This window comes from Pelmatolapia mariae, linkage group LG5 (genome assembly GCF_036321145.2).
Source record: "Pelmatolapia mariae isolate MD_Pm_ZW linkage group LG5, Pm_UMD_F_2, whole genome shotgun sequence".
In the NCBI taxonomy this organism is placed as follows: Eukaryota; Metazoa; Chordata; class Actinopteri; order Cichliformes; family Cichlidae; genus Pelmatolapia; species Pelmatolapia mariae.
In genome coordinates, this window is record NC_086231.1 from 34,499,014 (window position 1) to 34,526,234 (window position 27,221).

The 27,221-nt window shown below is 40.0% G+C and overlaps 1 protein-coding gene across 1 annotated transcript in view; it reads left to right on the forward strand.

Annotated features, from left to right (window-relative positions):
- Positions 1–658: 658 nt before the first annotated feature.
- hdac11 (histone deacetylase 11) overlaps positions 659–27,221 on the forward strand; it is a 47,244-nt gene continuing 20,681 nt past the window's right edge. The window contains exons 1-8 of the mRNA XM_063474853.1: positions 659–1,075; positions 1,549–1,608; positions 1,716–1,864; positions 5,951–6,051; positions 10,736–10,852; positions 13,813–13,855; positions 20,837–20,913; positions 21,243–21,305. Coding sequence (XP_063330923.1) covers positions 1,574–1,608; positions 1,716–1,864; positions 5,951–6,051; positions 10,736–10,852; positions 13,813–13,855; positions 20,837–20,913; positions 21,243–21,305 — 585 coding nt within the window. The 5' untranslated portion in view covers positions 659–1,075; positions 1,549–1,573. The remainder of the gene's footprint in view (positions 1,076–1,548; positions 1,609–1,715; positions 1,865–5,950; positions 6,052–10,735; positions 10,853–13,812; positions 13,856–20,836; positions 20,914–21,242; positions 21,306–27,221) is intronic.

Below are 27,221 nucleotides of genomic sequence, written 5' to 3' on the forward strand. Positions count from 1 at the left end.
CCAGTGGTTAAACCCTTTATATAATGATGCAGTATTGTCTCAAAAGGTTGGATGGACTTGTATTATACAGTGATGATGAAATAGGAACCACCTGATTTATTTCCAAAGCTTTCCTGCCAAGGCTTTAAGAGTACTTCACATCTCATCTCCATTTATATTATCAACAGGAACGTACAAGTCTTGGGAAAAAACACCAAGTGCACTATTCACTGCTGTTAGGATCAAACTGCTTTTAGAGGCCTACAGTTAGTATTTAGATTTTTTCTGCCTCAGTATGCTATTTGAAGAGTTTTCACATTCATTCGGGAATTTAACAAAAATATAAAGAACACTTATTCCAAAGCAGATTACACAATAGTGCAATAAAGTGTTCCTGCTCACTGTAGATCTCAGTGGACCTGCTAAAGGTTTCGCTTCTTTCTTTCATACTTTTTAAAATGTTCAACACATTATCTATGTTTATGTGATATTGTTGAGACATTACAAAATATATCAAAATGACACGTTTTACACTTAAAACACATTAAATGAAACAAGTAAAATAACATAATTACAAAAATAAGCGCAGCAGGGAAACAAGTTTGTTTCCCTTTCAGATTAAAAGCTAAAGAACTAAGTGATACATTGAGTTTAAAAACGGGCCTTTAAAGACGGACCTCAACCGCAACATAAGGTTACCTTTCAAAATAAAAGCAAAACCAAATCATCCGGACTGAAAAATGCACAATAAAGTTTACGGTGCCTCTTTGTGAAAACGTGAAGTTGAGCTGACAATAAGGCAGAGAAGCTCCCGCATTCTACGAACACGTTTCTTCTTTAAATCTCCGCTAACAGCGTAACTGTACGTCAGTTACGCGGGTTTGGAGCTCGCGCGTAGTCGACGCACGTACGTGGAGCTGGAACAGAAATTAAGCGAACTGTCCAAGAAACACTGAAGAAAAACGTTTCTTTCGTTTCGTTAACTCAATTCTGACAACAGCCCCGCTTAAACCCCGTCAGGAGGGACAGAGAGTCTCCGTCTCTTTACATCCAGCTGCTGTTTGGTGGCCTGCGTTATTCCACAGAACAGCAGCAGGTGAGTCACATCGGGTTGTTGCTAGTTTCTGTTCTCTGAAACGGTTCCAGGCTGTTATGCCATATACAGCGTCTCTGGTGCTGTTTTTTGTCCTCCACGATGAAAACAAACAAACATGAAAATGAGTCGGGTTTATCGTTGAAAACGGCCAGCACACAAACAGGTTTGGCGGCTGTGTGTACGGCTGGAACATTTCCTTGTCCCGTTGCGTCTTTGTAATATGTATACAAATCACTGCGCACGCGCGAGACACGAGCCCTTTTTTTTGACAAGCTAAAGCTTAGGTCCTCGTGTACCGTTTGTGTACTAATGACGACAGTTGGTTACAGTGTGACACAAAGACATTTTGAAGACATTTCAAGCTCTTAGTCTTCTTTTAAAATAGATAAATTGTGTCCTGAGACTTCCTGTGCATATTTACGGCAGTCACAAGTTTATGAAATTTTTTATCTCATTCCTTTTTTTTCAATTAGATGAAAGAAGCAATGCCTGAAAAACATGTCTCACAAAGAAGATAACGAGGAGAAGAGGCGGTAAGGAGTACAAACAAACAGCATGACACTTTCAATAGCGCTTATTAACACACTGGGGAAATCACTGCATGTAAATGAAATACACACTTTTGACTTTCCTCTTTCAGCTGCCATCGCACTGATTTGTATGCCAGCATCCCTCGAACATGTCTGCCTATTGTGTACCACCCAGACTACAACATCACTTTTATGGGCCTTGAAAAGCTTCATCCGTTTGATGCGGGAAAGTGGGGGAAAGTCATCCGCTTCTTGAAAGGTAAGCGAGTGAAGAACAGAGTGGCAGATGGGGAGGATATCTCCCTGAGCTGATGAACACTGAATCACTCAGACTGAGGTCATAAAGGCGAAAAGAGCCGGGGAACAAAGCAGAAACAGTGGAAGAGGTAGTTGTAGTTGAAGAAGAGGGAGTGGGGGAGGCAGAGCAATAGAGCACAGATAATTAGAGAAAAGTCCCTGTGGGAGTTTGTGCAGGTATAGTAGATGAAGGCCAGTGTGGTTTTGGAGGCTGAGGGAAAACAGTTGCTGGATAACTGGCATGACTTCACACCGAGCTGTTGTCAGGCTGCACGGTGGATCATCTGTGCTGTTAAACGTGTCGCACGCAGCTTAATGAATTCACAAAACTTTCCGAAGTTAAGAGTGCAAATAAAGAGCTGAGCTTGTGCTGACAGAGGAAAACCTTGGTTTTTCTAAATTTAGCCATGCAGTAATTGGAAGAAAACTGGATGATATTGCAGAATTACTCAGCATATTTAGAGAGTGATACAAAGGAACTGGTTGTGCACTGGGTTTTTAATGAGCCCTCTGTGTTACGTCCAGAGTTGGAAGCCAATTTTGGACCATCGCGTTTCAGCAGTCTAAGGGAATAACATGTAAAATGGCCCACAATTGACCGGCTGGTGCTCATCAAAAATAACCTACACTTCTTGATATAGTGACATTAATTTATAATGAAACTAAAAATTTAAACTCCACGCTTTTAAGCAGCTACTTTGGGACTGTTTCTGCCTGATTTTACAAACCTCTCTTTAATGCTTTATAACTTCTTATGCAAACACGACAGCTCCATGGTTAACGGTTTAAATTTTAGCATTAAATAAAAAGCACAAGTTGCCTAAATAATTTATCTCTAAGAATTAAATGAATCCGAAAAACATTTTTGTGGCGCACTTTCTTTGAAGCCACAGTACTTGATAAGTATTGTACTTATCAGTTCAAAATTGATTCAGACAGGTTAGCTGGCCTGTCTGTTCAGGTCTGTGTTTGTGTTTTCACCAATCACAGCTATGAGTTTTCAACAGTTCTTTTTTTTTAAATTGCAGTTATTGAAATAAAAATTCAGTCTTAGTGGCGGGCAAACCATAGACCATGTGCTTTCTCATGTAGTCTCTTAAAAGAATATACATGCATTTGTATGTATAAACAATGTATATAGTGCAAAACTGAGGTTCTGGATGCAAAAGTCCCATTCATATTCTCCATAGAAATATTGATTATGAGCCATAATGTAACCATATAATGTAAACTTAACATGAAACATTGTGAAATGATGGTATGTGCTCCTGTAGAAAACACACATATGTATTACTTCAACCTTGCTTTACCAAAAAAGCATTTTACTTTCAATACCAAGGAAAAAAACTACTCTGCCCATAATCCTGTATTGAAACAGCAATGCCTCTGCTTGGTGGAGGTTACTGTTACCATGGAGATGTTTAAACCTATGAAGATCAGGTCAGTTAGTGAGAGCAAAATTTCAGAAATGGCGAGACTGGTGACTCCACTCAGGAATGAAGGACTGTACCATACAATAATATGACTATACTTTACTACATACAGCACACAAACTGCAAAATCTATTCAAAATGATTATTATATAACACTATGATAATGAAAGGATTAATTTTGAGAATGTTGGAAGTTGTTTGGTGTGGAATTTTTTTTAACCTCCTAGGACCTGGCGTCCACATATGTGGACATCACATTTTGGGATGTCTAGACTAAAATACTTCATTTTTCTCTACAAGGGCCTGATATCCACTTACGAGGACATTATAGTGCCACTGTTCTATCAAAATTTAAAACTTAAAATTTTTGTCTAAGAAACAAAAATTAGGTAAAAAAAAAAAATCTGGTAACTCTTTGTTTTTACATTCATCAGGTCCCAATCAACCCAAATAGCAAAGAAAAATTTAAAATGCATGCTATGAAAGAGTTCGGGTCTTAGGAGGTTAAGGCATTATGGGATAAGTAGTTCCTTCACCTTTAAAGATAATTATGCACACAGTTTAACTGTTTACACATTTGCCTAACAAGCAAACATTCATGAGTCAATGAGCCCTTCTGAATAAAAGAGCAACCAACAACAGCATCTATGTACACGGTCTTGTACCTTCAACTTTTTCTTTTTTCAGTTTTTCTTTTATTTTTTTGATCCACATCAAATCTTTTTTTGCTCATAAGTCACCCTGTAGCTTGTAGGTCTGGTTCAAGGCTTAAAATTTTTTATGTAACGATATTCTGAAATGTCACATGAATGGGGAATTCACTTCTGAAACCAGAGCCTTAAAGTGGGTGGTCACCGTTGCCGTCTACAATTCAGCCCAAGCGGCCTGTGTTTATCTCAGTAATGAACTGATAACCCAACAGCAGTTAAGATGATGCTGTTGAGTTGTAATTGACAAGTCAGTAGTCAGTGAGAGGGCACCCTATCATGGTACCATACTGGAATTCACTGAGATACTGAGAACAACCTATTGTTTCACAAATGTTTGTAGAAGAAATCCACATGCCTAGGTGCTTGATTTTATACAGATGTAGCTCAGGTGGTAGAGCGGGTCACCTACTAACTGGAAGGTTGAAGGTTTGATCCCAGTCTGCTCCAGTCTGCATTCCAACCCCATGTTGCCCCATTGCATTGGTGAATGCATCCATCTCCAGTGGATTGTATGAATGCTAATAGTAAGCACTTAGAAACAGCATAGAGTAAAAAAAAAAAAGTGCTTGTAAAGCGCTTTGAGTGCTCAGAGTAGAAAAACACTATATAAGAACCAGTCCATTTACCATTTGCCATCTGGCTATGAAAGCAATTGGATGAATACCTGATTGAGTGAATATCTTCGGCAATATAGTGTACATAAACATAGACTTACATTCGTTTATGTAACAGAACTGATAACTCACTGGAAAACAAGGGGATTAAACTTAAGAAAGCTGTCTAAGGTGCTTCTAAGGCCACTTTTGTACCCCTGGCTGCAGCAATGATGTTAAGAAACCAAGGATCTACTATCCACTTTCACACTGTCTGTCTTTAAGCAGTCGTTGGTTCTGGGAAAATCCACCTGTTAGCTAAATGAGGACTGTCAGGGGTGGCCCATAGGGTCCGGGGGAAGATGCATATTTTTGAACTTTTAACTGTATATTTATAAGTTTTAGAGTTTTTCCTGCTGATAAAGACTTCCCCACTGCCATTCAAGCCACACAAAAGTAGTTAAAAAAATAAACAATTAAATTATAGAAAAGTTCCTGTTTTTCATTGTCTGCTATAGAAATTTCAGTTTAAAAAAAAAAAAAAAAAAAAGAATTTTAAACAAGTAACTGATAGTTGTTTTTATAAATATGGGGCAGTCTGGGCAATGAGCTACCAGAACTTTTTCTGTAATTTTACACATTTATTATGTAGAAAAACTGAGGTGGACTGTTGAAATTATGCTTTTTAAAAAAATGTTATGTTAATATATCTCTGGGATTAAATGTGTAGTTAAATGTCTTTATACGGACAGAAAGAGGAGTTTCACTTGTCCAGCTCGCTTTGATGTAAAGTGGGCTGGACAAGTGAAACTCTCCTTTCTGTGGCCCTCATTGTAAAATGATATTCTGAACTCTAGATGGTCAGAAAATCTTTTTCATACCAAGTGTCTTAAAATTGTGGTCCTCAACATGGTCCTCTCATACTGCATTGTATTATCAAGAGAACTGTTTCTGTTATATAGTCCACTCGCTTTAGAATAGAAACTCCTGTTGCTATAATGCAATAAGCACCACATACTGCAGCCTCATAATTCCTGTGCAGTTTAATGGCAATCGGCTTTGAAAAGCTAAATATTACAGCTTTCATAAATGTAGGATTTGTTACATTCTTCTGTTTCTGCATGCAAATTAGTCTGGTTACTGATAAGAGTTTCAATGAATGCTGACATCTTGGTTCAGATATTGTATTTTAGTAAAACATACTAAATACCAAACTAATTCCTACAAATTGTGGAGCACAAACGTTGTAGAAGCTCCCCCTCTAGCATCCAGTGTTTTGTAACTGTGCTTCCTCCCTCTGTATGTGTTGCAGAGGAGCAGTTTATCAATGATGGGAACCTTGTGGAAGCTCGTGAAGCTGCTGAGGAGGATCTGCTGATCGTTCACACCAAACGCTACCTCAACAGATTAAAGGTAGCCTTGCTTGCTTTATCTCACCCATAGTGCAGCATCTATCACTTTGACTGGCATCATTTTTCTTCCATCTTTCCTGCCGTAACACATGAATTTAATCAAATTCATTTGACATGGAGTGTCACCTCACTGGAGAGGATGAAGTCTGAACCTGTATGCGAGGTCAAGACATAGTGACTATGATGTAATCGGGCTCACCTCAACGCATAGCTTGGATTCTGAGACGAATCTCCTGAACATGTTTTAAACTTTATACAAAACTGGAGTTACCTGCAGTGAGAGGTTGCAGACAGGGCTGGGTACACTTGCGTTCCTATGACTCGGTGCTGGTATGTTGGGTTTTTTCCCCTTGTTGTATGAGAGTGCTGCTCCCCTATAATCAGCGCCTGCTCCCCTACCTGTACTGTGCTCCGTGCTGACTGTCATCTGTGGCAGTTCAGACTATCTAGTCTTCCTCGAGTCTCTGGGTGAGATGGTGGAAGGTACCCCAGCTGTGTACTCCATTTTCTTACTGGGAGAGTTAATGCCCACATAGAATAGGATAGAAATTGACATTTCCTTTATTGTCCCTCATTGGGAACAATCTGGTGTTTACACAATTTAACAATTTACAACATAATGAAAAAAATACTCTACAGTCATTAAGATAAAAAAAATTGAAAGTGATTAAAAACAAAAGATGGAAAAACTGTGCAAATAACAGCAGGGATATGGGCAGTGACATTGCAACCTAGAGGGAGTGACTGGGGGGAATGACCTGCACAATTTGAACCTGAGCCATGTTCTGTCAATGAATCTCTGTGCTAATTATGGGCAATGAACAACATGCTCAAAGATACGGCTATTCTCAAGTGCACATGGCACCAGGATGCTCTAGGTTGTAGGTTGATGTAGGGGTGGGCGATATAAACGATATACGATAGAAACGATATAAATTTGGCCAACGATAGAGATTTTGACTATACCGCTCTATCGCGATAGCGCATGTTTATGATGTCATCAAGCTGCGCCTGTTTTGGTCGAAAGCATCGCAGCGGCTACAACCATTATCATCTGCAAATTATGCCGGGCGACAGTCATAGCAAAGAGATGAAGCACTTTTGACATATGGGGAAAGCCAAAAACTGCGCTTCCTCCACTTCCGTAACATTGGTTCATTAATGTTGAATTCTCTCGCAGCTGCTCTATTCACATGTTGTTGCAGTATATTAATAACTAACCTCGTATTGTGGATGGATTATCTCAGTTGTTCTCCTGACTGAAGTTTGGCCCGTGTATAGCATCCTGCTATGCGATTGCATTTGTCCCTAACCACCAGAATCCCTCACGTTAACTTTTATCGAGTGGGAAAAAAGTTGGCGTTCATCCTCCAGCTTCACTGTGCTAATGTTATGCTAACATAGCTGTGTCGCTAGCAATCACGTAGCACAACATTATATACCAGCTAGTCCAACTTCAGTAGCCCTACAAACGCCACTGCTGTTTAGTTTTCTGTCTTCATTTATGTTGGAAGTGATAGCAGAGCTGTACATTTTAATTAGTTTCAAAAATCTGTCAGTCAGAACATGGTATGTCATGTTTAGGTGGAAACTAGCGAGCTAACTTCCTGTTAACTTCTAACTCCGTTAAATTTAATAAATTCTGTTTTCATGGATGCCTGGATGTTAAACTTAATTGTTACACCTGATAAAGCAGCAACGCTGATGATTTTATTAAAGATGAAAGAATTTAGACCGTTTTTAACTCTCAGTATTCGTTTGACTTTGGGACCTGAAGCGGATTGAGTTTTGGACCCAGATTACTCCGTGAAGCTCCTCACTACGGCAGCCATAATGCTCTGACAATCCATCAAGCAGTGCGGCTTACCAAAGTTGTACTAAAACATTTTTAACAGATTTCTGCACGCCAAAATCGGTTCGAGGTCAGTAAGCACAACCAGAATTCATACATAAGGCACACTCTCGATTTTTGAGAAAATTAAAGGATTTTAAGTGTGCCTTATAGTGTGGAAAATACGTTATACAGAAGAAAAGAATATATCGCGATATATATCGTTACCGCACGTGCTTCAAATTATATCGCGATATGGATTTTAGGCCATATCGCCCAGCCCTAGGTTGATGGATTTTGTAATCAAATTGTCAGATTTGCAGGTGAAGGTGGGAGCAGAGCTGTCAGCTGATCACCACCTGGTGATGAGTTGGATCAGGTGGATACCTGACAGGTATGGCGCAACCAAATGTGTAGTGAAGGCGTTGGGAACATTGTGATGTTCCTGGGGTTTGTGGGATTTGCCCAGAGTTCCTTAAGGCTCTGGATGCTGTAGCTCTGTCTTAGATGATGTACCTCTGCAACACGTGAAAGCAGGGTCACTGCCTCTGAATTGGCAGACTTGGGTGACGATTCCCCTCTTCAAGACAGGGAATCAGAGGGTGTGCACAAACTTTAAGGGGGATCAGTCTCCCCTTTGAGATGGTTCAGGCGTCTTACTAGGATGTCTCCTGGAGGTCTGGGTATAGTGTTTCAGGTGTGTCCTACTGGGAAGAGGGCCTGCTTGGATAAACTGTAGAGATTACATCTTTCAGCTGGCTTGGGGATGTCTAGCTTTCCACTGCATGAGAACTAGAGGAGGTTGCCCAGGAGATGGAGGTCTAACCTCTACTTTGACTGCTGCCCCTATAATCTTTTCACCCTAACCTGCTGCACAATAGAGCAGGGCGATATGACCAAAAATATTTATCACGATATACATTTGAAAATTTGCAATAACGATATAACTGACGATATAATTGACACTAGACAAAATACTTTACAACTCCACAACTTTATTAGTGCAAAAAAAAAAATCAATGTATTTTCACTTAAACAAGCAGCTGTTTTTTATGTGCATTAAAGTTATATAAAAATTTAAAGTGCAAATGCAAATTCCTTGCTGACAGTTTAACCAAAAGGCATTTCCAGTGGAAATTGGCCAACATATCCTGAGCATAACCATGTATAATATCCACAAAACTTAAAAAGAGGCTAAACACACACAATACGGTAATATTATGTTGAAGCACAGTACGTATCACTCCGCGAGGCTCCTGCCTACGATAGCCGTAATGCTCCGACAATCCATCAAGCGGTGCGGGTTCGTAGCTTAGCAAAGTCGTACTAAAACATTTGACAGATTTTCGAGCGCCGTGTACCACATAAAATCGTTTCGAGGTCTGTAAACACAACCAGAGTTCATACATAAAGTACACGGGATTATAAGGGCCCTGTCGATTTTCAGAAAAATCAAAAGATTGATTTTAAGTGTGCTGTATTTTCCAAAAAACACGGTAATAACGACGGCCCGCTAGCATGCTCTACCAAAAAATAGTGCTTTGTTGTGTATCTGATGGACGAAAGCTAAACCAGTTCCACACCACTGAGGTTGCAGCATTTTTACAAACCAGTTCTGGTTCATCTGTTTCATTCAATGATCCACTTTCGCCCTTCTCATTCTGCGTCGCCGCCATGCTTTTTCCGCCATGTGCGTATGAAAACAAAGGCACTGCGCATGCGCGTTTAACCCATATTCTATCGCGATATTTCATTTTCTTATCGTTGCCCAACATTATACCGGTATTACCATGAACGGCATGATATGGCTCAGCCCTACTGCACATCTTTTCCAGCTCTGTCTCTCTGCCTAACTAATCAATGCAAGCCCTTTCCCCCTTCTTTGGCAACTCTTCTGTAACACCTATTGCCTGTCTTAACTCTTTCCTGAACTCTATGCAACATTCTTTCTTCAACTTCCACCATTTAATCCTTGGCTTCTTCTCCCCTGCCAGTACCTTGCAGTCTGCTCTCTCTTTCACCTTCTGCATAAGATGTAGTCTCCTCCACTCTTATACATTACTCCTGTTTTATCCTTTTCACAAAATCCATCACTATTTTTCTATTATACTTTTTTTTGTCTCTTTAACACCATACCTTCCCAGCACCTCCTCATTACTTCTGTTCATGTCCACTGAAGTCTGCTCAATTCACAACTGTCACCCAACCAGGTGCGTGACAGTCTCTATCACGTCATCCATCTTACTTCAGAATTCTTCTTTCTCTTTCTCTCCAGTCAGTTATCAGTCACCAATCAGTCCTCATCTGATTAATCCTTAGTCCTCAGGGAATATCATGTCACTCATATTAACAACATGGCAAATCTTCTTTGAGCTTTTGTAATTTTAATTTATCATCTAGAGGGACTGATTAGCGTCTACATTTATTTACCTTTCCCTGAGTGGATTTGGGAATTTTAAGCTGTCTGTGGATGTCAGGAATGCTAACGTTTCATTGTAAAGCTCTTCATGTAGAGTGCCTGCTACAGAGGAAGCAAAGCTGATAACAGTATTTCTGTCACATTCAGAGGCTTTGTATTTATTCTGTTTTCCCTCAGCTGCCCAAGTGAGGTGCAATAGCTTTATTCTTTACTGTCGTTTTTTCATGAGAATTCAAGCTTCTGCCTGAACCTCCTGGCAACATTATTCAGTTTTTCTCCACCTTTATATCCACATCCTTTTTTACCTTTCTTTTTTTGCTTTGCTTTCCGTGCTGTTCATTCAGTTGAGGGCAACTTAGTTTTGTTTGTCTTGTGACAGATGGCAAAGAAAAAAACATCTCTGTACCGCTCGAATTATGTTCTGCTTCCATTTAGTGGTCTCTGGTGGTGGCAACCATCACAGAAATTCCACCTCTCCTGTTTCTGCCTAATTTCCTGGTGCAGCGGAAGGTGCTAAGGCCTTTGCGGACCCAGACAGGGGGAACAATAATGGTAGGTATCTGACACCCTCATTTCCTCTTCATGCTTGTGGCTGATAATGACATGTTATCTAGCCTCATTTGTCAGAAGTAGAAATAGAGATGATGTCCTGTAGTGTACCACCATCACATAATGATGAGATCCACTCTTGGCTCCGTTTACTTTTATCAACTAATACGAGTGCAGCAGAAACGTTAAAGTTCACACCCACTGCACTCAGCATCCAGCCAGCACAATGAGGTTCTTCCACAAAAAGGCCTTGAATTTTCAATGACCTTAAGTTGAACTCAAGTTGACCACCTTAGTAGATAATCCGCATATGGTTTTAGTGTGTGTTTTACAAAAAAAAACTAGATGCATGAAATAACTGTACAGTACTCAGCAGAAAATTCCAGGAGGAGGACAACACTGCCACATTCCAGCACACAGATCATTATTCTGCAGTAAAGTGCAACGCTCTTTAATTTTTTAGTTTTTTTTTTTTGTAAGGTTCTGGCCTGTTGCCGACCATATACTGCTTTATCTGGCATGGAAGACTGTGCTTACACATGTAGCTGCAGAATCTACAGATGACATTTAGTACTAACTGCAGAACCTCAGATGTTCACATTGTTTTATTACCTTTAGAAACTTTACATTACCTTCATGTTCAAGCTCTGTGACCATGTTGTATTAACAAAAGGGTTTCTTGAAAAGACTTGTGCAGACTTTGCTTTAAATTGATGCTTTCTGTAAAAGTTGTGAATTCAAAGGAAATAAAGGTTCTTGTTTTGTTTAGTCTTGTGAGGGTGAATACTTCCAAGGGAAAGCAGCCTAATAGAAAACCTGTGTTAAATATATATAATTCATATATAAAAACTAATCTCTGTGGTGACAGTTTTAGGGGGAAGATGGGGTTTTCTCTGTTGAACATATTGTGTGTTTGCACTTTTAAATGGAAATACTCTTTCATGTGTTTTGGGGAATGGTTACTTAAGTTGTCTTAAGTAGGACGAACAGTCTATGTGACTTTATTTGAAACATTTGTTGTGATTTACTTCTTTAAATCTGTAATGGTTATGTAGAAGGTTTCCTCTTTAAAATCCTGTTAGCTGTCTGTGTGAGGCAAATTGGTTTGAAAACATTAATATTTTTATCCAAGTTTATCTGGAACGCATTCTTTCTGTCTGACAGGCACATAAAAGCTAAAACTCATATTGACACATTATTTCTCTTGGATTTATATCTTAATATTTTTGGCTGATCTGATTGTTAAGAAAATATTAAATTAAAAGGTGGGAGTCCAGTGGAAATCATAAATCCTATAAATTGATTGATTTTTCTCATGTAGTTTTTAGTGGAGCATAGGGAGAAACTGGAATCTGGGATCTGCTTTTTTGAGCGTTCTTATTGAAAATGGAGAAATAGAGAATAAGAAATAAATGGAGTACAAGAAGAAGACCTAAATGAACCTGAACTATATGCCCACTATAATGCAAACAACACATATCATATGGTTTTCTCAGCATATGCTTGATGTAATTACAAATGAAATCATGTCAAATGTATTTTCTCTCAAAGAATGCATTCTGGGCCTGGTGGTCGATGGAACTGAGGAGAGTGGTGCACATGAGATTCGAGGGCTGTTGTAAAATATGCCTGCTACGCTCTGTAACAGAGTGTTCTTGTTTTCCCCAGACAGAGTGGAGTGTTACGCACACACTCTGTCCATGGACAGACTGTGTGCATACATGCAAATTTGTGTTATTACTCATCCATCAGAGAACCATACTGGCATTTACACACAATCTCCCCAGGTCACATCTCCTCTCATCAGCTCTTATACATGCTGGTCTCTAGAAGAACATGGCAGAGCAGCCACTCTTGTCTTTTCCAAGCGAGAAATCGTGACCTACCACGGTCTTATCGTTGTTAAAAAAAAAACAAAAAACGTCTAACTGACGACATTTTGACCGCCAGTACTTGAGAACATTTTGAGTTTGAAAGTTGAAACTACTTTCCTAAGAATGCCCTTTATTTGTGAAGTGGCTTAGATAAATAAGCCTTTAGTTTGTTTTTTACATAAGGCTAAACCAGGAGTGCAACCAGGCCCAATTAATGTCTTCCTGAGGTGTAAGCAGGCACATCAGGAAGAAACTAATGAACTTAAAACGCTGCCCGTCTCACGTTTCTTAAGAAAGCTGCTCTCAGGAGTAGATTTGGATCAGTGAGGCTCTGCAATGAAATCTCCAAAAGGAATTGTAAATATTCCTTTTACATTGGTATTCTGCTGAATAATTCTTGGCTTCAGATATATTAACCTTTAAAGATTTTAGGTTTTTGGAGGGTAGTACTCTTTAGTCCCACTTTCTTTATTTCTTCAAGCTTTGTTTGACTTCTATCCTGCTGTACACCACAAGCTGGTCTGTGTGGCTTCGGGTTTTTGTTCCATGACACAGTGACAGGGCTCCCATGGACAAGTTGTTTGAAAACCTGTCACCTTTTAATTACACGTCACTGCTGAAGTCTCAGCAGAGCAGAGCGCTTCGCATGGGACAAAGTCGGAGCACCAAAGGAAAGCAAAGAAAAGAGCACGAGTCCACTTTATTTTTCCGGTTAACCCATTAACTTTTGCAGTAATTAAGTCTGTTGTTGTCCATATGCATATTTAGAAATGGTACATGTTTTACATAGTTAGAAGTCAGATTCACTAGTGGTACTTACTCATTTTTAAATCCGTGTCATGCACAGAAAACCAGCATTAGAATGCATCGCTTTGCACCTTTTATTTGTTGTTGTTTTTCAGTCAGCATGAATCAGTTCATGGTGACTGCAGGAGCCACTTGAAGATTCCTGTTGCATTCTGTAGTTTATTTTTTAAAAGGTCATTTTCCTTTCAGGGGATTTTCTGTCTCTGTCAACCAGAAAGGATCATTTATACATTTTTATGGTCACATAAAGGCAACTGAACTGAAATATTGTCTCTTTCACAGGCAGGAAAACTTGCTGTTGAGCGAGGGTGGGCCATAAACGTAGGTGAGTTTGCAATATATGCACTGATCCATGCATCAATAATACGTCTATCTGCAATCAGCTGATATATGTTTAGCTTTGATATGGGAAAGCGGTTTACCCCACACTCTTCACCTCCCTATAGAGCCTAGCTATGGAGGTTTCCATGAGATAGTGGTGTCACATGCCAGGTTTCCAGTGTCTTCAGCGTGTAACAAAAGCCTTCATTTCCCACAGTGGTAGCTGTTAGAATGGGAAAAACTAAACAAAACAAACAAAAAACCACCCAATTATTTTCATTGTTTTGCTTGCGAAAAGTTCAGTTTTCTATTTGGAATTTATATATTATTTATATTGGACTCGATGTTTGGTTTCCGCCCTATTTTTTGTTTTTCTTTCCCCACTTAGCAGAAATACGTTTTCGAATCATTTGCAAAGGGAATGCTCTGTGTTAACGAGATGCTATAAACTCTTCAACATGAGCGTCTGTTTCTGGTAGCTGTGAGTGAAACAGTGTTCAACATAAAGTAGAACATGCTGATCAGTTTACTTAGCCGCTTATCACCTAGAGGAGGAGTGGCGCAAACATAACACTCGCCAGACATGGACCGTATTTTTCGCATCATAAGGCGTGTTAAGCGAAACAAAACAGTCAGATAAGTCAAATTTTATTCATCTCATTCTTCTTGCTTCCTCTACTTCCGTACCATTGATTCATTAATGTTGATTTCTCTCGCAGCTGCTCTATTCACATGTTGTTGCAGTATATTAATGACTAACCTCGTATTGTGGATGGATTATCTCAGTTGTTCTCCTGATTGAAGTTTGGTCCGTTTACAGCATCCTGCCATGCGATTGCATTTGTCTCTAACCATCAGGAACCCTCACGTTAACTTTTATCAAGTGGAAAAAAGTTAGTGTTCATCCTCCAGCTTCACTGTGTTTATGCTAACATAGCTGTGTCGCTAGCGATCACGTAGCACATCATTATATACCAACTTCAGTAACCCTACAAACGTCACTGCTGTTTAGTTTTCTGTCTTCATTTATGTTGGAAGTGATAGCAGAACTGAATGTTTTAATTTTTTCAAAAATCTCTCAGTCAGAACTAGAGATGAACCGATCCGATATTACGTATCGGTATCGGTATCGGTCCGATGCTGACCTAAATTACTGGATCAGATATGGGAGAGAAATAAAAAATGTAATCCGATCCATTAAATATCACAAAAGCAGCTCACAAACTTGCGACATAACGTATCCCAGCTCATAACCTTAGCATGTCGGAGCAGTATGCGTCTCGTGATACAGCGGCTGTAGCGTGTGAGACCTGTCGGCGGTCTGGTTGAGCATTTGGAGCCTTGCTACGTGCTTCCAAACCGGCATTTCATCTCCGAGAAAGCTATCCCACAGAAATAAAGCAAGTGTGTAAGTTCATCTCTGAATGTTTGTAAAGCATTCCCACGTTAAGCTTACAACCGATATATGGAGCGACTGCCTCTCTCCCTCCCTCTCCTGTTGCTACTGCAATCATGAAACTGATCAATGATCAGCTGATCGGCTTTTCTGTCGCGACTCCCGTCTCTCTTGTTTGTTTATCGCTCACTTTGCACCAGAAAGAGGAAACCAGCGGATAAACAACAGCAGCACGTTTAAGCTTGATAAGCTGTTCTTAGAATTGATTTAATATTACTTTCTACACCAGGATCCTTTTCTACGTAGCTGACGGTGGGTAACTATGCAGGGGCGGGTCTAGCAAAGTTTAGCCAGGGGGGCAGGTAGGGCATTAACAGGGAAAAGGGGGCACAAAGACATACTTTTCTTTCTTATTCTCATTTAAAATATCTAGCTTTTAATAAATAATTATCTGAATCTTACACCCAAAGTTTTAATCTGATGTAAAATGTATAGAAGTCCATTATTGTATATAGTAACTGTTAAGTCAAATTTATAACCTAGAAAGCTACAGTACTTTTTCCTTTGCAGTTCTGTTGAAGAAAGATGTTGAATCTATTTAATTATTGTAGAAAAAAATATTGACTTCTGTGCATTTTTTTTTACATGTGCTTTAAATTAAAGTCGATTACGTCAATTAAGCCTGAGTGTGGAGGGTGGTTCCCTATTGTTTTTTTGTTTTTGTTTTTGTTGGGAGTTGGCAACCCTATTAGTTAGGTTGCTTAATATTTCCACTAAGTACTCTTTAAAATACCAGAATAGGGAGGATGGTGCAGGTTTAAGTTTATTAGATTGATCAGTGTTGCTGAACTATGAAATATTTTGGGTGCAGTGTATTTTTTGCATACAGGTATAACAGAATAGTTTTAGTTTAGTTTTGTTTAAAACTTGAGTATGAACTTATACAAAATGCAGCAAGATATTTTAAAAAAACATTTTATTGATTATGAAATACACTATATCGGATTTATATCGGTATCGGCAGATATCCAAATTTATGATATCGGTATCGGACATAAAAAAAGTGGTATCGTGCCATCTCTAGTCAGAACATGCTATATCATGTTTAGGTGGAAACTAGCGAGCTAACGTCCTGTTAACTTCTAACTCTGTTAAATTTAATAAATCCTGTTTTCATGGATACCTGGATGTTAAACTTAATTGTTACACCTGGTAAAGCAGCAACGCTGATCATTTTAATAAAGACGAAAGAATTTACACAGTTGTTAACTCTCAGTGATGTTGCAGTGTTCGTTTGACTTTGGGACCTGAAGCGGACGGAGTTTTGGATCCAGATTACTCTGCGAGGCTCCTGACTACAGTAGCCGTAATGCTCCGACAATTCATCAAGCGGTGCAGCTTTGTAGCTTAAGTCGTACTAAAACATTTTTTTTGACAGATTTTTGAGCACCGTGTACCACATAAAATCGGTTCGAGGTCAGTAAGCACAACCAGAATTCATACATAAGGCGCACTGGATTATAAGGCACACTGTCAGTTTTTGAGAAAATTAAAGGATTTTAAGTGCACCTTATAGTGCAGAAAATATGGTAGCATTTTTACAAGTGCTACCAGTCTGCCATTTAAGCAGCAGCCAGCTAGAGTCAGGTATATGTACACATTGCTTTCCTGGATATTCTGTATCACAGCAGCTAGTGTCTCAGCTTAAATGAATGCATTTGTTTGACTCTGTGATGAAGCGTCAAACAAATAAACTGCTCAGTTAAGGAGCCACAATGTTTTCATTTGGGATTTTTTGTTGTAAACGTTGCTGCAGACTCACAGCAGAAACCTCTGTGCCTGTTGCAACATGCAGGGTGTATCTATATAAAAGTCATTCATAAAGACAATGACATTAAAGTGGACATGAAATACGACATGGAGCCCTGGTTTAAAAAAAACCAAACACTTACGTAGATTTAACATTCTCAGTGAAGCTGGATTTAAGAAATAAGTGCTTAAAATTTTCAGAACATGTTTTTTGCCAGTACAGAACGTGACGTCACTTTTATACTGCATGTTAAGAAACCAAAGAAACCAACAGGTTCGAGCCTGTTTTGAGTGAGGTGACAGGTGGTTCACCGAAACAATAAGCTAGAGTCAGAAACACTGGGATTTTTTTTTCCTCTTCTGGCCGTGTGTACCATGCAGCACTATTTTATTCAATAAAACAGCATTTCATTCCCCAAGCACATCTGAACAGTTCACAAAATAATAGGTCACCACATGTGCATCACACCACAACTATAACTAATACATAGAAGACCTGACTAAACTAGAAGTGATAATTTTAAAATCTGTTTAAAATGTGTCTAATCAGAGCTGATTGTTAATTAAACCTACAAATCCGTAATATAAGCTTAAAAATACATGTATGCAATTCTTAAATGAAATCAACTACTCTGATTTAAGCAGAAATCGTGAGACTCATCTGTATGAGGGAGCAATTTGAAAAGATAGGTTTGGAAGCATTTAGTATTGACTGTAGGACCTCTTAATAAATTTGAAAAGAAATAAAACTCTTATAGTAGGACTCCATATTAGCATTTTATTCAAGATCTTGTTATTCAAGATCTAATCTCATTTTTCGGTGGACTCTGGGGCCTTCTTTTTTTGTTTTAGGCCCACAGCCATGAGGAATCTTTTCCACGATGTATTCTTCTTTGTTTTTCCTGGGAGATTTTCTAATGGACCAGCAGCTTCCCCCAGGAGCTTGACGGCCTGTGATTCGGGGACAAGGTGTTCCTCCTGCTCTGAAACCTTCATGTTCATCTCAGCAGTGTTAACTGTGAGGCTGGCTGCAATCAGCTCTTTGATTTGTGATCTTAGTCCCTCCATCTCTCTGATAAGTGACCGCTCCTTCTCCAAGGTGTCATTTCGCTGGGCTAGGAGCTCACATATCTGCTGTTCTAGGTGTTCCCTTGTGATGAGGAACGCATCTGTTAAAGCGCTTCCTACGTGCAGTCTGTTCTCCTGGTTTAGATGATGTTGAATTTGCCTGAGTTCTTGTTGAAGAGCTGCACTAGCTAGTAGCTCCCTGCTGTTATTCTTTTGCTGCTTCAAGGTGTCACAGATCTTTTGCAACCTTCGTACCTCTTTCTTTGCTTTCTTCTCTGCATTCATGAACTTGTTCTTCAGACTTCTCTCCTGTTTTAGTTTATTTGCCACCCTGTCCAGCTGTTGATGTAGCCGATCCATCTTTTCAGTTGACTGTTTCATTGATGTATTCTGTGCCATCATGATGTTGATCTGACTGAGAAGTCTGTTACCGTGTCTCATAGCACTCTGCAAAGTCGTTTCCTTTTCCTTCATCTGCCTTTGGAGATGCTCTATTTGAGTTTTCTGTTCTTCCAGCTTGGCGGCCCCTTGAGCAGCCTTTTTTTCTAGGCAAGCACACAGAGTCTCAGCACTTTGGAGTCTATTCTTCAGCTCTTCCACTTGTGAAGTGAGCTTCCTCTTCTGAAGCTAATTTATAGCCTGACAAAGAACTCCAGTCAGGATTTAGTGACTTGTTCATTTTCGTTGTTGGATTAAATGTTGTCCTCTCTGATGAGCTGTGCTGTTTCAGACAGGGCTGCAACTGACGATAGTTTATTTATAAGTTGGCATCAGAGAAACTGTAAAGAATGGAACCGCGTCAGTTTGAAGACATAAACAAGCTCCACATGGCTGTATACACTTTTACACCAACAGTTTTACAAAGCATGTTATGAAAAAATGTGCACTGTATTTACTTCAAAGATTAGAAAAGACTGCCTTATTCACCCAACCATATTGTTATATTACAATGACAACACTGAGAATATAGCATAAAACACACTTTTCCCTTTTTTTCTCATTGGACACACACCATTGCTGTTTCTGTAATTATTGCATGGTCATATTTTTATTACTTTCTTAATAAAACAACTGCCCACAGCTAATGAATGTAGGAATGTAGATCAACTGGGAAATCAACAGCTCTGCTTTCACATTAGGCTCTCTTGTCACCACAGCTGACTGGTGTAGTGTGCTCATCATTGCAGATGCTTCGTACTTTTAATGCATTTGCAGAGAGTTATTATTTTAGCATAAAGGGAATTTACTTTCTTTAAGTGGCATGTAATTTCAAATGCAGCGTTTCTATCAGCTTAACAAACATCAGCAAACACACAAACTGTGCAGTTTGTCACACAGTGTGTTGCTAAAGGTCCAGCTGCTGTATTTCACAGGGAGAGAGAGAAAGAGAGCTAACTTCACTCAGGGATGGAGAACGATAAGAAAGACAGAATAGGAGAGGAAGAAGAAGTTAGATTAAAGGTAAGGACTGCTCAGTGGTGTTAAACTGTAAATGTGACGCTTACATAGAGGTCCTCATGTTTTTAAATCAGATATTGGATCCATACATGTGACATTACTTTTTTTTTTTTTATATTGTGAAACATGCTGTGAAGCAAACGGAGGCAGACTAACTTCTATTTAAAAGCTGCATGAAAACACTCTGCAGTTTAGTGCAGGATAAACAGGTTAGTTCAGTATCTACTGATATTATTTTATCGTTACAGTTGCGCATATGAATGATATGAAAAAAACGTTTCTTTCACTCATGCATTTGGGCCAGAGCCTTCCCTGGGTCTGCCGTGCCCCAATCCCGGGTTTCGGCACCACTGTAAACGATCCATGATAGCGTCCGACCACATCCCAACACTTTTCAGCATATACTTTTATTTCAGGACTGACATGTTTAGCCGCATGTTCTCATTGCTGTCTGGTATCCAAAAAACAATGGGCAGCTTTATTGATTGAGAAGATAAAGAGCCTCATCTAGCTGTTACTAATGTTAAAGGGGGCAATACACTGTATTAGGAACTGGGGTATACAATCCTCAGATCAGGGTCATTGGGGTAGTTTGTGTTGAGATTATGATTTAAAAAGAGTAAACACAGTTGTTTGACAATAAATGTGTTCAGCCTACCAGAAACCATGAACGAAAGTAAAGTTTTTGTGCTATCATTCATTTTCTCTGAAAAATGGTTAAGAAATCATAAATTCTGCCAGGGTATATCAACTTATGAGAGCAACTGTATGTTAATATAGCACAACGTTCACTTAGCTTTACACAAATATAGAAACATCTTTTCGAAAGTTTTTGAAAGCTAGGCAATAATGATCATCATATTTTACCAGCCACTTTTCCAGCCTTAATTAATATTTTGCTCAACTCTGTATTTTAATGAACGTGACCAAAGCAGGTCAGAGGAGACTATATTTCTTAACCTGAACGACGGCTTCTCATCCCAGTTGTTAAAAAGGTCTCTTCACACAGTGCTTTTCCCTGTAGACTGCTGCTGTCCTAGCATTATAGCAGCATTAGAACAGTCCCATTTGGTGTCAGTAGTCCCACTGTTATACCACACGGGAAAAGCAGCCATTTTTATAAGGTGCAATAAACTCAATAACAGCCCATTTTAAATCGGCTGTTATAGCCATTTTGAATAATGGACTTCTTAGAAACCTGCTCGGCTAGTCTAATGGCCCTGAGACAGAGCCTGTGAATTTTCTGTTTCCCAGGAGGAGGCTTCCACCACTGCTCCAGCGACAGAGGAGGTGGATTTTGTGCCTATGCTGACATCACTTTGGCCATCAAGGTAAAACTGAATGAGACACTTTTCTTTTTAGATTCCCCATTATTTAACACATTGACTTGACACTCATTGTTAAAACTGCCATTATTAAAAATCAAGGCATGAACCCAAACGCAGTTGGAAAAAGGAAAGTTTTCACTAGAATAGCCATAAAGTACAAACAGGAATCGCATGAAGCTCATTGTTCTTTATGGATGAGTTAAAAGATTAATTTGGGCATTGTGAACATTGTTCTGCTTGAGTTTTTAATTCCATGTGAGATGTAAAAGTTTTTCTCATGCTGGGAATGCGTGTTCAGAAAGACAGCAAATATTTTCTGATTTATCTCTCAGTTTCTGTTTGAGAGAGTCGAAGGCATCTCCAGGGTGACCATCATCGATCTGGATGCTCATCAGGTGAGCCGATACATCACTTCTCTCCATGCCAATTCACACCGCTGCTTAGCAGCCATCATTGATGACAAAATAGCCCCACTTTTACCGCCAGAGGCTCCCTGCAGGCAAATTTGGCCCTTACCGTCAGATTCAGCAGAATGCATCTTAAAACGTCTCCGCTGACAAACCACCGAATGCATACAGGCCGATGCGAACAGTAGGATGTCTTCAGCAATGTTAGGTACCTTGTTTGTTTGGGCTTTTTTCATATTGTGAAAAATGTGTCCTAACCATGATAAAGAATCACTTTTGATATTTTTTTTAATTAAAACAATGGCTATTTTTACAACTACAGCTTAAAAGTGTTTAAGGCCAATATTGATTAATTTCATTCTGATGTTTTTTCAATAATGTTGGAAAACAACAGAATGAATGCTGTTCTTGAAGGTCATTTCACCTTTGTTGTGGAGATTTGAGGAAAATGAGTGAAAAAACAGCATCCAGACATCATATTTCTTTTTTTTTCTCTTTTTTTTGTCTGTCCCATTTGTTTTTTTAGCCGTCAGAATTGTTGTCTGAAGGCCAACAAGGATACCCAATGGATTTACTTTACCAAGTGGATCATCACGGCCTTGCCGTTGTGGTCCATTTGCTCGACCTTTGTTGTTATTATTTATTTTATTTTAAAACAGTACATTTGTTAAAATGTACTGTTTTATTTTAGAATTTAAAAATAAATTTTGACTAAAGAGGTTGTACATACTGGTGGATTAACGATTAATTTGGTAATTACCAGTACTGTTAGTTTAAGGCAGCTGTGACATTAAACTTGCATTAGGTGATGGTGTAATACATTTAACACTGTATAATGTAATGTATATAAACAGAGAAATTAGGATCTATTCTCTCATTTTTCAACCTGCTCTGCATCATTTGTGGGCTGAACTCACTTAAGCTGTAGAAAACAATGACTCAACCTTTTTAAGACCCTGATTAACATATATTTGCCTTAAGATGTATTTTCAGCATAATGACTTGTATCCACCACCAATTAGGCTTAAGAATTATGCAAACACTGATGATGTCTTAACAACCCGGGTTCAAGGCTGTATTGTATTAATAGACTGGCATTCATTTTTGAGACCAGTTTGCACGTAATAACCTACATCTATTGACAAATGGTAGGGATCAATATAGATGCTGAGTGAATTATTCATTAAGAACAAAGAATAAATCTACACTGCCCTCTTAGCAGATAATTGGACTGAGAGAAAAGCAGTAAAATCCTAATTATAAGCTGGAAACATCAGGCACCTGTGGCTCAGGTGGTAGAGCAGGTCGGTGGATTGATCCCTGGTTTCTCCTGTCCATGTGTCGGAGTTGCCCCCAGTGCAACCATCCAGAGTGTTAGAAGTGCTGAGGTACAGAGAAAAAGCATTGTACAAATGTGTGTGTGACTGTGTGAATGTGACTTGTAGTTGAAAGCACTCTGTGTGCTCAAATTGAGTAGAAAGGCACTATATAAGTATCGGTCCATTTACTATGGCATATAACGTTTTCTTGTGAGCAGTGTAATAGATTCTACAACCCTGTGATGCTTTTTCACCCAGACAGCAAAGCAGTAATGATTTTTAGGTTGAGTTTATAAGAGGCTTGCTTGGACTCCAGCTCTGAGAGCATATTCTTATCTGTCTATTACGTTTATAAAGCATCACCTGTGTGTGATACGGAACCCAAAATATGGATTTTATGATCTCAAATGCATATATCCGTTGATCATTATATAGTCTATAATACTTAATGCTTAATAAAGGCGAACAGTTCATTATTTTCTGCAATATAGAGCAATACTATGTCTGGAAGGAGAGAATCTGTTCAAACCTGACTTACCTGTACCAGGACAATCACTGATGTTTTCTAAAATCGTTTGCTATGATGACATGTCTGCAGTGTGTTTTTTCATTGCTCAGTATTGCATCACAGGTTTTGTCACTTTGAATAAATACTTGGGTGGGCCAGCTATATTAATGAAATATTTATTTATATTTTTTTACCCAACCGTGCATTTGGCCTAGCCCAGCTATAAAGGACAAAAAGTGAGGTACACCCTGGAAAGGTGGCACAGGGCTAACACAGAGAGACAGACAATTACTCGTACTTGCATTCACAGTTAATCTAACGTGCATGTCTTTGGACTGTGAGAAGTAGCTGAGGTAACCAGAGAAAGTCCACGCAGGAAGGCCCAAGCAGCTATCACAAGGTCGCAGCCGCAGCATTTTGCTGCATTGTACTTTGTACCAAATCATCATCAGTGGCTGACAAGTGGTGCTCGCTTTCAGACATGTCTGGGTTTGTGTTTTTGTTGTGTACACTAGTTCACAGCCCTCGTATTTAAGTAAGCATGGATGCGCCTTCTTTTTTCATGTACACATCTTTGCTTGCTGGCGATGTACCACTACAATACTTCAAACTGTTGAAATAAGTTGAAACTTTTTCACAAAGACCCTTGGGACTGTCAACCAGCTTTTAAGTTATCACCTTCATTCTCCAAGGAGTTCATTCCAAATCATCCCAACCAGGCTTAGACTGAACGATTACTGCTTTCTCGCTCTCACAAACACACACACTCACACAAACAAACATACACTATAAGCCAGTGTCAAGATTTCGCTGGCATAAAGTCCATTGCTTACATTTCTTGCCCTAAGAAGTTATCCAATTTTTATTGGCCTCCCTCAGTACTGGTTTCTTTGCAGCAGTTTAGTCATGAAGTCTTTATCCACACAATTTCTTGTAACAGTTGATGTTGAGAAAGGTCTACTACTTCAACTCTTAAGGATTGATGCAGGCTCTTATGCTTTATGAGTAGGGATGGGAAACAAGGACCAGTACTTCCATTACTTGGAATTTTTAGTCTGCTTATCGATTCAGCTTATTGGTTCCACTTGCACTCGCACCAGGACAGAAACAGCTGCATTATGTTGCTTACACAACCTTGGCTCTTTGCAAGCAGCTGCACAGACAGCATGCTAGTGCTAAACTAGCCAAGAACCCAGAGTGATGGTAAAGCTGAGTGAACTTTGAACCCAGGCCAGCAGCCAGACTCTGAACAGTTAACAAACTGATGAGCAGTCAGTCTGCATCTTCCTTTTGTACCTGTTAATGTTTCTACAGTTGAATCACCGCAGGGATCGCTTTAAAGTCTCTCTGTGCCGGTGTCCATCTTTACTTTGTGCTGTCGCTTTGTGTTCATACCTTTTGTATGAATACCTTTTTGAGAAAAATCGTATGTGTGTCCTCATTAGATCAGAAATTTGTCTTTGTGTCTGTAGCCTGAGGATTATATTAAATTTTTATAAATCTCTATTTGTGAGTGTGAAATGAAATGATGGGATATGCTATCATTACGTGGGTGAGCATGTATGGGAAATGGTTTTCTAAACAGCTTCTCATTTTGAAATCAGTGTTTCTTTTCCGTACTGAAACTTGTTATTCTGTGTTCCAATTTTGACTTTAACTCTGTTTTATTGGCATTGAATTAAAACAGACTTTAATTATAAATCACCAAAACTACAGTGTATGTGTATAGACAGTCAGCAGCCTAAAAAAATATTCTCTGCATCTCTGAGATGGAAAAAAGGGATTTTTCTTTAATACTCTTTGATTATGATTTGTTAAGCATTAATGGATGGTTCTTATATTTAATACAGATGTTCAAGCTTAGTTAGGGAGGATATATATTCCAAAGAACTGAGGGAAAATTCCTGTTAGAAGGCTTTCAGCTGACACTAACAAATGACAGTGAAACAGCAGTCTTTTATTGTACAGTACAGGATGTGAGGAAGAAGATAAGATGAATAAGACTGGAGGCAGCAGGAGTTCAGGCAGCATATGAGATGATTTATAGTCTCCGCATATCTTTTAGATTTAGAGGACAGGGCATTCACTTATGTAGTCATTCTCTAAAAGAAGTCTGTGTGACCCCTCAGTTCAGTATGTTGGTTTATAAGATAAGATAAGATAAGATAACCTTTATTAGTCCCACACGTGGGAAATTTGTTTTGTCACAGCAGGAAGTGGACAGTGCAAAAGTTATGAAGCAAAAATTAGAATAAAATAAAATAAGAATAAATACAGTACACAACTGTACAGAATAGAATAAAATAGAATACTATATACACTAGAATAAAATATACAATAAGATAAAAATGCTATATACAACTGAGTAAAAATACAACGATGCCGGAAGAGATTATTGCACATTAGTGTTATTGCACATTTGTGGATGTGTGTGTATGATCAGTTAAAGTCTTTGTTGTGGAGTCTGACAGCAGTGGGGAGGAAAGACCTGCGAAATCTCTCCGTCCCACACCGTGGGTGCCGCAGTCTCCCACTGAAGGAGCTGCTCAGTGCTGTCACAGTCTCATACATGGGGTGGGAGATGTTGTCCAACAGGGACGACAGCTTAGCCACCATTCTCCTGTCACTCACCACCTCCACTGGGTCCAGAGGGCATCCTAGAACAGAGCTGGCCCTTCGGATCAGCCTGTTCAGTCTCTTCCTGTCCCCAGCAGAGATGCTGCCACCCCAGCAGACCACACCATAAAAGATGGCTGAGGCCACCACAGAGTCATAGAAGGTCTTCAGGAGTGGGCCCTCCACTCCAAACGACCTGAGTCTCCGCAGCAGGTACAGTCTGCTCTGCCCTTTCCTGTAGAGGGCGTCTGAGTTATGAGTCCAGTCCAGTTTGCTGTTCAGATGAACACCAAGGTACCTGTAGCTGTCCACAGCCTCAATGTCCATACCTTGGATGTTCAGTGGTTGCAGTGGAGGATGTTTGTGCCTGCGGAAGTCTACCACCAGCTCCTTTGTTTTACTGGCATTGATCTGGAGGTAGTTCAGCTGGCACCAGTCCACAAAGTCCTGAGTCAGTCCTCTGTACTCCTTGTCGTCCCCATCAGTGATGAGGCCGACTATAGCAGAGTCATCAGAGAACTTCTGCAGGAAGCACTGGGTGGAGTTGTGGGAGAAGTCTGCAGTGTAGATGGTGAAGAGGAACGGAGCCAGAACCGTTCCCTGTGGGGCCCCCGTACTGCAGACGACCCTGTCCGACACACAGCCCTGAGTCCTCACATACTGTGGTCGGTCGGTGAGGTAGTCCAAAATCCAGGTAGTGAGGTGATGGTCCACTCCTGAGTTCTCCAGCTTGTCCTTCAGAACCGAGGGAAGAATAGTGTTGAAGGCACTGGAGAAAACAAAGAACATGATTCTCACAGTGCTCCCAGCGGTCTCCAGGTGAGCGAGGGAGCGATGTAGGAGGTGAATGACGGCATCATCCGCTCCAATGCCAGGCTGGTAGGCAAACTGAAGTGGGTCCAGTGATGAGCTCACAAGGCGCCGAAGCTGAGCCAGGACCAGCCGCTCCAGGGTCTTCATCAGGTGGGATGTCAGAGCCACCGGCCTGTAGCTGTTGAGGTCCTTGGGGCGTGAAGTCTTTGGCACTGGTACAACACAGGAGGTTTTCCAGAGCTGTGGGACTCTTCCCAGCCTCAGGCTCAGGTTGAAGAGGTGCTCCATCACACCACACAGTTGGTCCGCGCAGGACCTGACGACCCTCGAGCTGATGCCATCTGGACCCGCTGCCTTCTTGGCTTTAATCCTCCTCAGTTCCCTCCTAACCTGGGTGGTTGAGAGAGACAGGCTGGAGCCTTGTGTTGAGTGTGTATTGGATGCTGTTGTTGGGGGTGGGGAGGAGTGAGCAGGGTGAATAGAGGAGGTGTGAAGTGTCTGAGGTGTCAGAGGTGGAACAGCAGCAGTGGGGGTGGGTGAGTCTGCAGCCAATGTTGGAGACTGCCTCATGGCTGAATCAAATCTGTTGAAGAAATGATTCAGTTCATTTGCCCACCTCACATCCCTCCCAGGCAGAGAGTTCTGATG